This window comes from Sabethes cyaneus, chromosome 2 (assembly GCF_943734655.1).
Source record: "Sabethes cyaneus chromosome 2, idSabCyanKW18_F2, whole genome shotgun sequence".
Classification (NCBI taxonomy): Eukaryota; Metazoa; Arthropoda; class Insecta; order Diptera; family Culicidae; genus Sabethes; species Sabethes cyaneus.
This window is the reverse complement of record NC_071354.1, coordinates 187,022,938-187,040,458: the sequence shown is the minus strand read 5'-3', so window position 1 is coordinate 187,040,458 and position 17,521 is coordinate 187,022,938. Positions and strand designations below refer to the sequence as shown.

Below are 17,521 nucleotides of genomic sequence, written 5' to 3'. Positions count from 1 at the left end.
GGTGTAGGTGAGATGACTCATCATCAAATGTTGTTTTGGAAAAATGCAGAAGGAGAGATCAATGCAAAATTGAACAAAATAGACTTAAGTTAGTTATTTGGAAGCTTTTCTCTTATTAATTGCGTCCATTTTAAGTTTACATTAATTTTCGAATCGGAAATAGGCGAAAAAATTGTTGTTAACTTAAGTTGGTAGAAAGCGATTGTCAACGTAAACAAAATGGCGTTTTTTGCATCCGAAGTACAGTTTAATTGTTCTGTAAACATGACTGAGATGGATTTTTAAAACAACTATAACTTTTGAGGATACAAACAGATACAATCAATTGACACTTGCTTTTACAGGCTTTTTGTTGTACTTTTAGGTAGGAGTTGTTTGATCTGCCACCATTTGCCACCTATATTTAAATATTAAAGCTCAATAGGAAATATTTAAGCTCAAAGAAGTACTATTTTTCACCAAAAAAGCTCAAAATCTCCGAAACTTTAGAAAATAACTTATAATAATGTTCTACAGAAACGTTGATTTTAGCAAGATAAACAACTTTCTAGAACACTATGAACACGTAAAAATTTACCAGAATACGTCAGGGTTTAAAAATTGTTTTAAAGGGTTTGTCCACGAATAACGCTTAATAGATAATTTCCATGAAGAGATACAAGTATGGTGTCTTTGGCAAAGTTGTTTGTATTAATATTTACAACAATTTTGCCGAAAGTACCACACCTGTATCTCGAATATATGAGAAAATAAATTTCGTATCTCACTTCTAAGGGAATTAATCACCCAAAGATTTCTCTCACAAGAAGGGCTTATTATACCAAGAAATGTTCCTAAAGACACTACATGCGAAAATCTTCACGTTTCGGCGCAATATCACACGATCACGTATTTCGCTGTTTGAACCACTGTGCTATGGTACAAAGGTACAAGTACCAGGGAACCACATGCCCTGGCGGGTGTTGTGGGTTCGAATCCGGTTACAATCTCAGATTATAGCTTGGGTTCGACCCATGCACCTTCCAGCATTGGACAAAAGGTAGGAGTCAAAATGACTACTTGTCAAGCATAGCTACCAATACCCCCCCCCCTTCCTTTCCGCTCTTCCCCTCCTTCACCAAAAATTTTCATTTCTTTCCCCTACCGTCCCTTCATCAATTGTAGAACCATAGTTTCAAGCATACATTGGTCAGTTTGTGAAACAAAAAAAAATCTTTTGGAAATTTTCCATAAGATAATAGATTAGATAGAGGATAGTTTTTCTAAGCATGCTTTGGAATTTTTCGCTTCTTCAAAAATTTTGAATTTTCCAACAGCTGTTGAAAAAACTTTGTTACATTTCATAATATTTTTTCAATGTTGCTTGATTGAAGACTTCTGAATTTTTAAAATAAGCCATGTGATGTAAGTGAAGTGAATAAACTGAAAAATTTCTCTTGAGGTTTTCTGAGAATATAGGTGATCTTGAGTTTTTTAAATATTGATTTATTTCGTGAGTCCATTAACTGTGCCCGCGTCCAAAAGTTTATGAAGTTTTGGAATCTTTCGATCCAGATCTATCCGATAATATTGATAAATAATAGCTAAATAGTTTAATTAAAAGAACATTTTCATTTTTGTTAGTAATTTTCCTCTTTATTTAGTGGCACATAAGTTTAGTGGAAGCTAACAAAAACGCTAACGGTTTTAAGAATTAGCAAAAACGCTAACCGCTAACCAAAACGTTAGTTAACAGCTAATTAGCTGTTAACGGATTAGCGGAATTGTGCCCACCTCTGCTCTTGACGTATCAATTCCTCGCTACTGTACTCGGTCCTGGGCTACTCGTCGCTGGTGGGTGCCGATGGGGTTCTTGAAGAGAACGGATTTCACTACATCCTGGATGCCGTATGAATGAAAAAGTTTGCTTTTCTTTTCCCGTATAAATCTTATAGGAGAGTTTGCTCTAATTCTTTTATTCATACGGCCTAATTATGACAATGCGTGACGTATATGTGTGCTTTTATCAATAATAAATATTTAAAATTGAATTGAAGGTAGACTGTTATCTACTCGGTCAGTGTGGTAGAAAAAGCTAGTCTGTTGTCGACGTCGCTCCGGCAAGTTCTGTACCACCACCGGGTGTGTTTTCCCCCTCTTATTTGTACTTGTGTTTGTCTCTATACGCCGTCAAGACGGAAACTATTTTTTAGAAAGCGAGAAAGGGAAAGTGTCTGCTGCGAAGAATGAAAATTTCGATATATAGGGAAATATATTGGGCTGTTCATTGGCAGGTAGGACTCGCACCTACGCTCTGTCGGTTGCCGTACAAAGTACAAAAAAATGTATTACAAAAAGATGAAAACTAAAAATTATGGATCTGAATTTTGGCAAAAAAACACATACACGAAATTGGAATTAAATAGGGGCTCTTTTAAATTTAAATTAGACTTTTGTTTCATTCGGAATCGCTCCTATGTCTATATTTCGAAATTTTCGTATTTAAATTCCTATTTACGCTTGTTTCTACAGAACATGCAAATCGGACAGCGCACTGCGCACCTTTGCCACCGGTTATCGACCTCCCCGCGGAAGCGACAAAATCCGCACGGCGTCCGGACCGTGCGTGCTGCCCCGGCACGAGGACGTGCTGCTGATGAACGAAACCGAAATGAATCAAGAGGACAATTTTGCCCAGATGCGTAACAACGAGCAACCGACGGCACCCCATCCGCTACCGATGCCGGAATACGGGGGCTATTTTGCCCCGCTGACGGAATTTCTACCCGATGCAACCAGTCCGATCAGTGGCTTCCATAGATGCAACGTGGCCGTCATGCTGCTGACCGACATCGTAGTGGATGGTATTCCCGGATTGGACTGGACGCTGCACGTGCCACTCATGCTGCACATTCTCTTTCTCGGATTGGACCATACCAGACCGATCGTGCGGGACCATTGCAAAAAGCTGCTGCTAAATTTATTGGTGAGTGTTGAATTCAACTTTTTTCTTTGTTCAAACGCGTGCTTTTGGAAATTCTCTATACTACATAATGTGAATATATGCCGCAGTGTTCCGCTTTTCAGGAAAATGGCATATGAAGTTCGCTGTTGTATTGTAGTTGATTTTTTTTTTTCTTCCGTATTTGATGAATGGAGATATTTGCTATATATTTGTTGTTTATTGAGAATGTGTCAGATTCCAGCATCACTTTTTTATATTGAATTCCATATTGTATTAATAATTTTTTGTGCTTCAGTCGGGCATATATTTTGCTAATAGAGTTTTCATGCTTTCAAAACAAACAATGTTATTAAAATTTTCGTTAGGAACTTTCATCAATACGAAATGCTATCGTAGTTTACGATGGCCTGTTTACGTACCCACCCAAAGCCACTATTTAGAAATCATTTCCATCCTTTTCACACATACAGATTGTCCTAGCGGAGCACAACGACCACCTGAACGTTGCCAAAATCCTTCTGAATAGTGACACCTCCAAGCTTCGTTTGGGGCTGACCGTTCCTTCGCTGCCTGTGATCGAGCATAATTTCACCGAACCGGACCAGGAGTTCGACAGTTACCTGTTCGGGTTGAACAGTAACGTTCCGCAGACAACGTTATCGCCGGCATCCAATCAGCCGAACGAGGAAACGCCGGTCCCGACGATCGTCACCGAGGAAAATGCCCCTCCGCTGCCGGGACCCTTGATGCCGACGGCGCACGTAATCAAGAGTCTGATCAAATTCCTCTCCCAGGACAGCGCTCAGCCACTGTGGAACTACGAGGATATCACTGCGAAGGTGTGGACTATTAAGTCGGCGGAACAGTTGCAGTGCTTCCTCCGGCATATCGTGAAAGTGTTCTCTGACAGCTATTCTCACGCGAGAATTGCCGAACGGTGGGCACAGACGGCGTTGCAGTTGGGGCTAAGTTGCTCCTCGCGTCACTATGCCGGACGTAGTTTGCAGGTGTTCCGCTCGCTCAATGTGCCGATCAATTCGCGCATGCTGAGCGATATTCTATCGCGGCTGATCGAAACCGTAGCCGAGCAGGGAGAGGATATGCAAGGCTACGTAACCGAGCTACTATTAACGCTGGAAGCGGCTGTCGACAGTCTGGACTCGGACTTCAGACCGCTAGATGTGATGAAGGACATATTCAAGAGCACACCGAATCTAAACAACAAAGATGGCGCCATTTCGAACGTGTACGGAAATAAAAGGTCTAGCGATGGTCTTCCGGGATCTCCGCAAACAATGAATAATATGGTGACTGGTGGCCATACCAGAAGTACTAGCTATTCGATATCTTATTGTTCTCGCAAAGCTGCCAATTCACCGATCGATAAGCAGGTTGAATTGAGAAATCGTTCCAATGTCTTAGAATTGGAGCGAAATGCAAATAAATTTGGATCTTCTCTGTCGAGATCCCGCAGCGCACAAAGCCTGAAACTTTTAGGCGATTCTGCTACTCAAGATGATAAGATGACAATTTTGGCACAATTATTCTGGCTTGCAGTTTCCCTGTTGGAAAGCGATTATGAACATGAGTTCTTACTGGCTCTTCGTCTGCTAACTAGAGTACTTCATCGACTTCCCTTGGATCGTCCGGACGCACGTGACAAAGTAGAAAAACTTCAACAACAGCTAAAGTGGTCTACATACCCTGGCATGCACGCCTTGCTGTTAAAAGGGTGTACACACGCAACTACGTATGAACCGTCGATCACTGTACTTTCGCAGCTTGCACCACTTTTGAACCTTCCGGTTTGCGATCCGACACAAAGTTGCGCCTTCCCGATGAACGTAATCGCTCTTCTTCCCTATATGCTGCTTCATTACGAAGACGCAAACGAAATTTGCATCCGAAGCGCCGAGAATATCGCTCACGTTTCGTCGGAGATGGGCCTAAAGTTGGAGAATCTCGGAACGGTAATGACACTGTACAGCCGGAAAACGTTCAGCAAGGAATCATTCCAGTGGACAAAGTGTGTTGTGAAATATTTGTACGACACCTATGCGCACATGGGACTGCACATGCTGGCATTCTTGACGGAAGTCATGGAGAAGGGGCCGAACCAAATTCAGCTACAGGTGCTGAGTGTGATTCACTGCATGCTGCACTATATCGATCTGTCGTCGGTCCAAGCCCAACCGATAGCCGGCGATCTGCTGAGGGTCATCTCCAAGCATTTGGATGTAAGTATTACTTGTTTTATCACAAAAAAAACTCTCATTGTGCCACGTGACTAGCGATTTTTTCTTATAAAACAGAAAAAATCAAATTTTATATTTGAAATTTAGAACGGTTATGTGATACTCACTGGCGATCTTGGTAAAAGGTGGGGCATACAACTTTTGCAATATTTAACATATTCATTATATGTCGGATTTCGACTTTTCGACTTTCTTCTTAATATATTCAATGCCTCTTTTCACAATCTCGTCTAAGACATGTATTTCGTTCATAACGTCAATTTTGTCCTAATTTGCCTTAAGTTTTACTTAATCATGTTCAAGAACTGTTGGTATTGTTTCAGTTTAAAGGTTTAACATTAATTTATTTTTTAAAGTTTGCTTCTTGATCGTAATTTGGAACTTGATATGTTCAATGTATGCTTTGATATTTGATATTGATTTTGTCCTTTTAGTTTTTTACTTGAATATATTCGGATAAGAATAAGGCTTCATAGTGATAAAATTTGAATAATATCCTAACTTAAAGTTTGGGGGGTTCCGTGGCCGTAAGGCTACGTTTATGTTTTTTTATCATTATTGAGGGACTCGTTTTGTGTCTTTTCATTTAATTTTTTTTGGGTTTCTAGCATGTTTTTTATTACTTTCGTACCAATTTAGTATATTTTGGCATTCTTGTTATCATTTTTGTGTTATTTTTGTCATTTTAGTATTATTCTTGCATCTTTTTGGAGTTCTTTTTCATATTTTTTTTTTACCATTTTTGAATTTTATTTGCCATTCGTGGCACTGTTTTGATTTTTATCGGTTTTATGTTTAGCTATTTACTGAAGTTTTTGGAGCGTCTTAGTAGAATACGAAACCTAAAATTAAAAAAGAAGAAAACTTATCCAATTTAATTCTACTATGTAGATTTTATTCACGACAGATACGTATTTCGCCTACGACTGGCAGGCTTCCTCAGTGTCTGTTTTCGAACTTCGGAGTTAAATTGGATAAGTTTTCTTCTTTTTCAATTTCAGGTTAGCTATTTATATTCTTTGTGCCTTCCATGAGCCTTAAAGAATCCATAGATAGAAGAAAATGGAATGTTTTAAATCCATTACCCAGCAAGAATTTACCGCACGAAGTTGGACAGACGCAGGCAACGCGTTCCTCTAGCGGTTTTCATGGCCAATTTTACAGCCTTCCTTCCTTTCAACTAAGTGGCCCACTCTTTAGAAGGTTTTTAAAACCTCTTCAAGAATCAAGTTATAAGCTCAGATAGTCTTATCATGCTCCACTGAAAGCAGCAATGAACCGATTTTGCTTGACAGCCGCCGCCATAATTTAACGAAGTTTTTCACTACAAAGCTTGCTCTGGTAGAAAGCTAAATCAGTCCACCGGCTTTGTTAACGTGAACATATAACTATGAGCAGAAAAGTTGAAGTTTTATTGTCAGTTCATTCTAATCGATTTGGTTTATAGCGTCAATAATAAAATATTCCATAGAATAAATCATAACTTTTCAGCAGTCTTCGTTGGCTTGCAGCATATGCGCATTAAATTTTGTCGTGCATATTGATATGATAGGTGTATAAAATCAACGTCCCATCGAAATTTTGTAATTTTTGAAAGCTGGTTGTTTTAACAAAATAAATATATTCAAGAAGTCAATCTCAATTTCTAGCTAGTTGCTTCTTGTGACAGAAAAACCGATTGATAATAATTTTCTTTCTGCAAAACATTTTGCTTTGATGAAATTACGTTTGTGAGTTGAATTTTTTGAACATTGTTTTTCTGCCCCATCCCCTAGGTACGCCAGTGCTAAAGAAAGCATAACATCCATTTGTAGCTGTTTTTCGTAAATCAATAAAAATCGACTGTAACCTTTTTCAGAGCCCCAACTGGAAGGAAGCACTGAAAATACTTAAACTGGTCGTTACGCGCAGTTCCAGTCTGCAAGTGGTTCCACAGAGCTCCGAAAGTAGTTCTTCCTATGCTAACATTCACGGTAGTTACAGTGATTCGGAAGTATTCTGCAAAAAAGAGCTGGCCGGCCGGACGATGGACTTCTCATTCGACGTATCACAGACGCCGCTGATAGGCCGCAAAATTTTGCTTAAATCGGACGGAGAAAGCAGCATCGTTTCCGCTGCTCAGTTTTCCAAGAACGGGCTTCCATGCGCCGGAAGTGGAGCTCACTATGGTGGCCACGCAGGAACGCCAAACTCGCCTCGGCGTAGTGCGAGCCTTTCGCCAGCCGATACGGCTCCGCTGAGTGGTTGGAAGCGTCCCTGGATGTCACAGGTGAGTGATTCCCGTGTGGCTTCCCGTTTTAAAAGTTTTATAGCGCTCCATTTGACGATTGCACCTGGGAATTCTGGACAGTTCCATGATTGCTTTGTGAACGACACGAATTGCTAAACTTTTTTAATATAATTTTTTTCTTGTTTCATCCACCAAACAAAAACAGGGACGAGTTCGTGAGTGCTTGGTGAACCTTCTCACCACCTGTGGACAACGAGTCGGATTACCCAAGAGTCCATCGGTAAGTTGCATCTTTCTAGTTCTACTGAAATTAACCGATGTCGGTGCAGTTGTTCCGGCTATGCTGCCGGAATCGAACGTGCTATTGGCTATTGAAACGAATAGAAATCTGCCAATTTGGTGTGCAGATGTGGCGTTACCAAAATTCAATTGGCGAATGCGGTTTTAAATAAATTACCTAGCTTTTGGATTTTTGGCATGATGTTTTTCTGAGTTAAAAATGTTTGCGGTTTGCTGATTCTTTATCGGATCGGATAAAATTGACCTTTTTGATTTGAAATAACGATAACTAAAGTTTTAGCGTAGGCCAACAACTTTATTATCTGAAAGACATCATCCCGGAACCGTGTCGCCGGTATGCATAATGAAAAATTGTTCACTCAAGTTATTCTACAATTGTTTACACATTCCTTCCTTATCGCTTTTAATCCGTACCACGCAGGACGAAGTTCTAAGCTCGCTTTATTCTAAGGTAAACGAAACGAGCGGAAGAAGTTTATTCCCCGAACATCTGTCATCTTTTGTGTGCATTTTAGCATAGCACTTCACTTTATCAGTCACCGTTTGCTTCTTTCTAGCAGGCACCGTATATCAGCACAGGGCGCACATCACAGGGCATTATATTTTATACAGGTGCCTTTAGCACTTCCACCCACATAACACCTTCGGAGATATTGCACAGTTTCCGGCGGCAAATTGCACCACGTGCAGTAATGAACGAAGTAAAATGGTACTTCTCGCTGTTCTAAGTATTCATACAGTTTATTTCTTTGTTTTTATTGGGGGGCAACAATTCAAGACATGACTTCTGCATAAAAAAGCAACACACCTGTCTTCCGTTGGAAAATATGTCGACAAAATATCATAAAGCTAAAACACATCCTGAATTTATTTCCGAGGCGCTTGTCAGTGCGTAGGCAGTACGACCGTGATCCATCCTGCTCAAGCATATCAATTTGCCATCCGTCCGATGGCTGTCCTGTCATATCTATACTCACGATCACGAGCAGACACACAATTTTGATTGAGCCGTAAGCCTTTGTTTGACGGGCTGTGTTGTAACTTCCGTCTCACAGTTTACAGAATGAAACTTTGTCACTTTTGTAGGGGAAAATGTTGTACTTGGAGACGAGGAAATGTGTTTGACTTGTACGGAAAATTACTCAATTAGGTACGTTCTTTAAAGGGATTAGTTAAAAGTGAATGATAAACTAAAAAAATGAAGTTCAAGTAATTTCGAAACGACCAACATAAATGAAACCGAAATTTCTTTAGAAAGACATCAAACGCTAGAATTTGCAGATATCTCAGCGAATGCTTCTCGGAACTTTCAACAACAGAATTCTAAATTATTCGCACTAGAAATAGGTTACCGCATATAGCTAGCTTTAGCTGTTAAATTCACACGAACCTGGCAGCTGCATGGATGCAGCTACCATCATTGCACTGACGAAGCAAAAAATAGCCTTAAGCCATCAGTAGAAGTATGCTGATGGGTGTTTTTTTAAATGCAATTTTGCCATCGAACAAATAGAAGCCATACGAAAGAGGAAATAGCAACCAACCAACTTCAAATAGGAAAGATAAACAATCGGAGCCGACTTAGCTGCTTGAAACTATTTGCAGTGTGGCAATTAGTAATCAATTTCTCAACTAATGGTTATCCTTGCTATTTGGATTTAGCCTCATACTCAGCGTTAGTGCGTCAGCTGGCAATGCGACCAAAGCTGTGTAGTGCACAGTGGTTCCAAAAATAGTCCGCAATACTTTTCGTTCAAATACGGCAAGTGCACGTATGTCGTCTGTAAGGAAAGTTACTGTCTCACGTCCATAGAGGACTACCGGTCTTGGATGGCCCGTCTCACACCCATACACATTTTTTGTAGCGTGGAAGGATTACGAGCAGATATCTTTCGATAATAGTTTGATACAGAGAGATTCCATTTCATCTGACTTTACTTCCGTGTATTCCCATTCATTTCTCTCAATCCAAGGCTCTTTGCGTTACAAATATCTTACAGATTTGTTTAAATTCTCTTAAACTGCTTCCCTGTTTTGCTGTTTCTGGAAGCTGGTTGAACAAATTGTAACTCTTATAAAATAATGAGTTTTGCGTGCACGATTTTCGAAAATTAAGGAGTCTGAGATCTCCAGCATGTCTTGTTTAGTAGTGGTGCACATCTCTTCCGTACACTATCGTGTTTGTCAGGTACTGAGGTGCCATTCCTTTTGTCACACGATACACTAAAACCAGCGTATTATTTTCGACTCGCTGCTTTATAGACACCCACTGCAAACAATCTAACATAAATATCCTTGGCGTCAGTCGATCACAACACAGAATCAAATGCATAACTTTGTTCTGGAGAATCTGCATTCGTTTCATCTGTTGCTTTGATGCAAGAAACAGGACTGTAGCACAATAGTCGAAGTGGGGGGCGATGGTTGATTTATAGATCAGTATCTTTGCATTTGTAGTCAAGAAACGATTGATTCTACACAGCACACCAAACTTTCGAGCAGCCTTACGGATCGTGTAATTAATATGCTCTTTGAAATTTAGTTTTTCGTCAATCATCACTCCAAGATATTTCACAACCTGTACTTGCTGAACCATTTCTCCGTCAATTCGGACTTGTCTATCTCCGCCATTCTGCAGCCGTTTAGTAACTACCATACATTTTGTTTTAGCAACGTTCAACTTAAGTTTTTTCCATTTCAACCATTCAGAGAAGTTACTCAATTCATTGTTCATCACATTGAAACACTCATCGTAATTGTTAGCAGTTACAAACAGTACTGTATCGTCCGCAAAAAGATTAACTTCTGCCCTCTCCAAAATTCGTTTCACATCATTCATGTATAAAATAAACAACAACGGTCCAAGCACACTACCCTGAGGAACTCCAAGGTTTACTGGAGCTTCTGGCGACACACATCCCTTGTACCTCGTTACTTGTACGCGGTTTTCCAGATAACTTTGAAACCACTTCAGTACAGTTCCGCGAATACCAGAACGTTTCAGAGCTTTCACTAGCTTCGTCCAATCAATTGTTTCGAAGGCACTTTTGAGATCAACAAAAACTGCTAAGACTATCTTGCCTTGTTCTATGCATTGCTTCCACGTCAATAATAATAAATTTAAAGCAGATTCGCAATAATATCAAACGCATCCACCATCACGCGTTTCGTAATGTTATCTACGCCGGCACAGTCCTTCAAAGATGCAACTGTTTCTTTAAGTTTTGCCATACTGATCGGTTGAAACTCAACAAAACAGTTCTCTGGTAACACTTTCTCATTTGCTGGTTCGGTAGTTGGTGAGGGAATCTTGTCATGGATTTCTTCAACACTCTTCACAAAGAAAGTATTCAACATTTTAGCTGTTTCAGCACCAGCGTTCTACATCGAAGATGATTTTCGCTGAAGCATCTCATCCTGGTTTCATCAACGATTTAAGACACTTCCATAGTTTCTTAGAATCTCCACTACATCTCTCAATTTCATGCTGAACTGATTTGTTTTTAGAAACTTGGAGCTCTCGGACGTACATGTTTCGTCGTAACTTATATTCTCTAAGGTCCTCTGAATTTCTAGTTCGTTTCCAAGTTCGGTAGGCCGTATCTCGTGCAAACCGCATCGCTCTCAAATCAGCGCCATACCAATTATTGGATCCAGCTGATCTTGGAGCAACAATCTCTGTGAGTCGTTCTACAGCGGACATAAGTGAGGCGCTTAGTTGCTTGGAAGCATCATCCACCGAATACCTGATCCTGGTTAGTGTCTCGTCAGCCCGCAGGATGGCTTCCAGCTGCTCTCTTGAATATCGCTTCCAAGAAACGATTTGCTTATTTCGCACCGGGAGGTTAATTCCTGCCATATTACCAACTTGAATGCAGATGGTTTCATGATCAGAAATTTTTAACTCCTCCACGACTTTAGCTTTGCACTCATCATCGTATGGAAAAACAAGATCAATTATAGTGCTGCTACTCCGTCCACCACGCGTTGGTTCTGAAACATATTGTTTCATTCCTATAGCCTCCACAACGCTTTTGAGTTCACGTGCGTATCCAGGTTCATTCCATCTTACGTGAAAATCACCAACAATTACATTCCTTTTATCGTCCACGAATACCTCCGCAAGTAGCCCATTCTATATTATTAGACAGTAGTAAGTTCTAATTGTGTTTGAAAGAAAATAATTCATTTATGAATCTGATTAGTTCGTGATACACTTGAGTTTTGATCCAAACTATTCAAAGACTCACGATCGTGCTCTTTCGTTTTTTTTATTAGAGTGGTTTTAACCCATTAGAGATTAGTCGATTAGATTTTTTACCAATCTTTCTTTGTTTCTTAGGGTCCACGTTGATATCTTAAACCTGGCCTTCTCTAGAATCGATCGAAGGGTGCGTTGCGTTTTCGCAATGCTGAGAGGAAATGAGTTAAATCATAATAAACAGTAAAGACAATTTGTTTTTTTTATTAATTAAATAGATTTTATTGTGGTTGCTTATATTATCACGATAAAACTCGTTGGCTGCGCCATATCTCTTATAAACTTGTTATAAGAGGGGCGTAGCAATACAATACGACGTACCAGTACAAAATTGATCTTATTGTGGTTGCTTGTCAAATCACAATAAATCTATTAGTTTTATAGAGTTATTAATATGGTAGCAAACTAATTCAAAGCGCTTATGCTGCACAACTACGGAAGCTGCTGAAAATTTATTATTTATTCTATGAGATATTGTTTTCTATGAGCGAGCGAGGTGGCAAGACGAGATCTGGCGAGCACTGCGTGCCCGCGGAACTGGAGATCAGTTGCCATGGACCGAAACAGATGGAGAAATTATACTGCGCAGGTCTTGTCATAAGACGTTAGGCCAATTAAGTAAGTCTATGAGATATTTTATTATGATCGCTATAAACCAAATCGATCAAGATGATCTGATAGTAAAACTGCAACTTTTCTGCTCACGGATATATAAATTTTTATGTTAAAGATAACAAAGCTGGCTGACTGATTTCGATTTTGAACAAAGCAAGCGCTATGCTTTATTTATGCGATGGCTGTCAAGTTGCGAAAAGCATTATTGGGGTTTATGGCTGCTTTTAGCACTGCGTAGTAAGACTGCTTCAGCTTATAACCTGACTCTTAGAGGAATTATAAGAACCTTTTGAAGAGTGAAGAGTTTTATAGCGGTCATCTTTAAGTGCTAGTGGAGATCATAGTTTTATTAGCATTTTTATAAAAATGATTATGAAAACCACTAGTAGCTCGTAATAAAACTTAATTTGCTTCTTGGAAATTATTGAAAAAAGACTAGGATTCCAGCCATTTAGTTTTAAAAAACAATAATATTGATTTAAAAATAGTAAAGGATTTTTAAGTACTCCAACCAGGAAAATATCAGTATTACTATTAATGTGAATATACTACGTACGGTCAGAGAGCGAAAGTTTGGAAGCGAAGAATATCATGCCATCAACGTAAATAATGGTGAAGAGTTCCATCTGCCGTCAAAGTGAAAAATGCAAGTTGGTATTGACAGCATTGACGTAAGCCCTCTTGACTGTTCTGTTCGTTTCTTTTCTTCAGAATTCTATAAGAATTCACAGCATGTGACTTAGTCGTTACTTTTATCACTGACAGAAATTTTCAACCTTTCCGGTAAAGTTTATGAAAATCCATAATTCACAGTAACCATTTCATTTATCTCTGTGACGTCTGTACTTGAAAACCGGAGAGATCGCGAGGAGGACGTATGGAGAGTTTGTACCTTCTCACTTTCCTATTCAACTTTCACCATTTAGCAATTGAAATACGATCTTTTTTCCATGTAAGTCGATTTGCTGAACAATCAGAAGAGTTGCTTGAATAAAATAATCAGCATGAAATAATATTATGTTCTTCCTAAACAATCAAAACTGTGTGTCCCATCGATGCAACTGGGTGATAGCCGGAAGGAGCCATAAACCGCTTATTCCTATTCAAATGACTTAATCGCTTTCTGGTTTTGCTGTATGTGATGGAGCAATTTCATGCAACAAAATCACTTTGTGTTGTCACGTTTTTTATCCAGAGCTCGTTCCAAATTAATAATATATTATCGGTAGCGTGCAGTATTAACACCGTCACCAGGTTTGATTAACTCAAACCCATTTGATCTCAGCAAATACAAATCATTGTCTAGAGCAATTTGGTCGTGCAACCGATGTTGATGGTTCCTCTGGACTTACCCAGGATCTTTGACGTTTAGGTAAATCTAATTTTCATCATTACTCACGATAAGATTTTCAAGTACATGGAGATGGCTTTATAACACATCACATTCAATTGATCCGCGAGTTTCTATTGCATTCGAGAGTAATATTTACTGGCAATTCACTGTCCTCGAACTTATTCACAGGTTTTCCACGCTCTTACCTAAAAATCACTTTCTTTAACATTTTTGTACCACCCAAAGTACTGCGATTTCCCCAGTGTATATTGACCGTTAACATTGACGTGCAATTGAACGCTTGTGAAAGTTAGTTGATTATCTTACAAAAATGTTTTAAAATATCTGTTATCACCTGGTCGACCATTTCTCGACAAATTTGTTCTGCGTAGTTTGTATTTTTTTTTGTAAATGTCTTCTTTAAATTTTTTAGTAATAGCATATGCTATAACTTTTATGAAGACATTTGCAAACTGTTTAAAGTTAATGGAAAAAGTACCTGAATTTTTCTCCACACAAAGTACATTATGTTTTCAATTATGAGCACATAAACAGCAAACAGGAACACTGTGATAGTGGTGAAGTTTTCCACAGTGATGCAGCGAAACTGAAGCGCATGGTACTGTCGTCGTTGGTTGGAAGCAAAACGCTCTGTCTATTGTTGTGCTTCACAAGGGATGTGATGTGAGCCTATTTTTATGCACGTAGACTGATGCACTGTAAGGGTCGCACTGGCTGATACCTTCATTGAGCGAAATGGCACATTCTACCAGCCCACTGCAAACATAGCTGACAATTTCCATTGTAAGCTTTCCATATAATGTAAAACACGACACGCGTGGGGCTTCTATCGGTTATCATGACGGGGGCTATATATCAATGATTGTTCTCTATCGGGTTGCGGGTTCTTTTGTATAATTCACTTGTAACCCTACAATAGTATCATATACAACAATCCGGATATCAATCTCGAGCCAACAATTGCCACCGTCAAGTAGGACCTAATAATTTGTCTGTTTCGCTCTTATAAAGCTAGCATCCTTTTCGGTGGGAAACGAATTATTCTCGCTTGATACACAACTTACTACTAGGGGTAAAAAATAATGGCTTGTATCTGGTCTTTTGTTTAAAGAAATAGTAAATCTTAAAAATACCTATCTTGCGACAGTAATAGATCTGATTCGTTTCAACAAGATTGTGAACCGTTACGACACTCTTTTTTAGATGTTCTAGAATTCCATTCAGTGTCCAAAAAACTTGTGCAACGAAAATTAGCGCGTGGAAAATAGGACGGAATTTCACTGCTTTTATGGAAAGGTCGTAAAAATGACCCACTGAAATGTTTGTCTCTTTTTCCTACATCAAGGAGCTCATGCATATGCAAAGTCGGACAAATCCAATCAAAAACGCTCCTGACAAGCCGTAAAGTTTACGTCGTAAAACTTTCTCCATCACCGCCGACTGATAAGCGCTTTCCCTCTTATCAAAGCCGCCAGTCGGGCGAATATAAATGAGCCAAATAAGTGTAACCGTATTTATCATTGCCATGCCATAGGTAGTTAGTCTGAAAGCAGATAATATTTTATTTCATTAAAAATCATTCTCTCTTTTCCCTGCAATGTGAATGCTCGTTATAATGCAGGCAAGCAGGTGACAAATTAAGGGCAGGCGCTAATTGGAGCTGCTTTAGCGGTGCCCAAATGGATTCGAAATTAATCAAATGAATCAAAATCATATTATGATGTGGTGGTCATATGTAGCTTCGCCTGCAGACCGAAAGGCGAAAGCAGAATTTGTGCGGTGGACATAATTGAATGATGAATGTATGGCATATTCGCTGTGTTTTCTCTGTTCTGTTTGTATTTGCACGTTAAAGGTTTCATTACATTCTGATTATAATTTATTTCTGATGCAGAGAGCATGTAAAGTCATTTACTTTAAAGAAAAAATAAATATCATGTATATCGACAACCACAGTTATAGGCAGGGTCCAACGCCTTTATGGTTCAAAGGTACATTAGCACCAGCGAACCTTTGGCGGGTGTTGTGGGTTCGAATCCGGTTATAATTCCAGATTATAGCTTGGTTCGACCCATGCACCTTCCAGCATTAGATAAAAGGTAGGAGTCACAACGACTACTTGTTAAGCGTAGCTACTAATACCCCCCCCTCTCTCACCTTCCCGCTCTTTTTCTTCCACTGTAAAAAGAAATTAATTACTTTCTTCTACCGTCCCTTCAGCAATTGTAAAAGATAGTTTCAAAAAATATTAATTGAATTCATTTGATATAGTATTAGATCTCTCTACGAACTTGGGATTCTTTAAAGAATATAAATAAATGGTTAACCTAACCGACAAGCACAAGCACTGCCACTGAAGCACAATGCTGAAATCACACATTACCAGCGCCCCAGGACGAAAGAAAAAATTCCAAAAAATACAAGAAAAACTTTGGACCCATCACTCCTTTACATCTTTTCGAATTGAAAAACTGTGCACGGTATACGCAGTACCTAAATCGAGCGTATCGATCACTCCCGCCAACAGGTTTGCTAAACATTGTTCGACATATATTGCACGAAAATAAAACACGGATCCGCTAACTACCGCACATGAGCCTGAACAAATAAACCAAATTAAACGAAAAGCTGTTGGCTGTGAATTTAATTTATAATGCCATCGTTTTTGGTATCTGACAATTGACGTATTCGATTGCGCTGTGTTAGAGTAAATTGACACTTGATTATGCAAATGGACGAGTTAAATATGACGGAATGGGTATTATTAGCAAACTTCGAATTATTCGTAACGAATCAGCCAATCACGTGTAAACGAGCTTTCGTTTCGCAGCCGGTGATGACAAGTTTATAATCTACTATTTCGGCTAGGTGATTTTAGAAAAAAAAGTGACAAAGCCTCTCAGTCCAATAGGTCAGAGATTGTTTGTTTCGATTGAACTTAGCCCAGGTTGATGTCCTGAAAGTAAACAATTCTATTTAAAAGTGTTAAACTATCTTTTCCCTTCAATAGATTTTATCGATATAAAAGAAAGAATGGAACATTAGTAGTGCAGTTTAGAATTGTCCCATTCTTTCATAATATTTTTATTATTAATCGTTTTTGAGAAATTGCTAGTCTTCGAGCATAAAGGCTGTCCGGCCATAGAGAACTTCGGTGGTGCCAGATATACGGATTTATACCGATACGCAGTACAACGGACTTACGAATTTTCTACGGACCTACCTGCTCGTAAACTTTACGGAAAAAGTTGAAAATTTCTTTCAGTTACCTACAAAGTCTCGAATACGTTACATGCAATGAATAGTATCTCGAAAAGCATAGCTTTATTCTTTAAGAGCGGATATGTAGAATATAGAGTTCTTCTGAGAGAAGGAAACAAACAGAATAGTAAAGAAGTTTTACTTTAATCAATACAGAGTTAAACAGGGAAAATTTACGTCAATGCTGTCATGCTGTCAACACGAACTTGTATTTTTCACTTTGACGGCAAATCCACTTAAGGAAACGCGATGAAAAAACAACAAAAAGACACTGAAACAGCGATAAAAACGATCAAAAGAA

General features: G+C 39.1%; 1 protein-coding gene across 3 annotated transcripts in view; it reads left to right on the top strand.

Annotated features, from left to right (window-relative positions):
* Positions 1 to 17,521, top strand: part of LOC128738231 (protein furry) — a 159,020-nt gene that overhangs the window by 112,508 nt on the left and 28,991 nt on the right. For all 3 annotated transcript variants that reach the window (XM_053833220.1, XM_053833217.1, XM_053833219.1), the window contains 4 exons: positions 2,512 to 2,965; positions 3,415 to 5,181; positions 7,058 to 7,468; positions 7,635 to 7,709. In XM_053833220.1, coding sequence (XP_053689195.1) covers positions 2,512 to 2,965; positions 3,415 to 5,181; positions 7,058 to 7,468; positions 7,635 to 7,709 — 2,707 coding nt within the window. The remainder of the gene's footprint in view (positions 1 to 2,511; positions 2,966 to 3,414; positions 5,182 to 7,057; positions 7,469 to 7,634; positions 7,710 to 17,521) is intronic.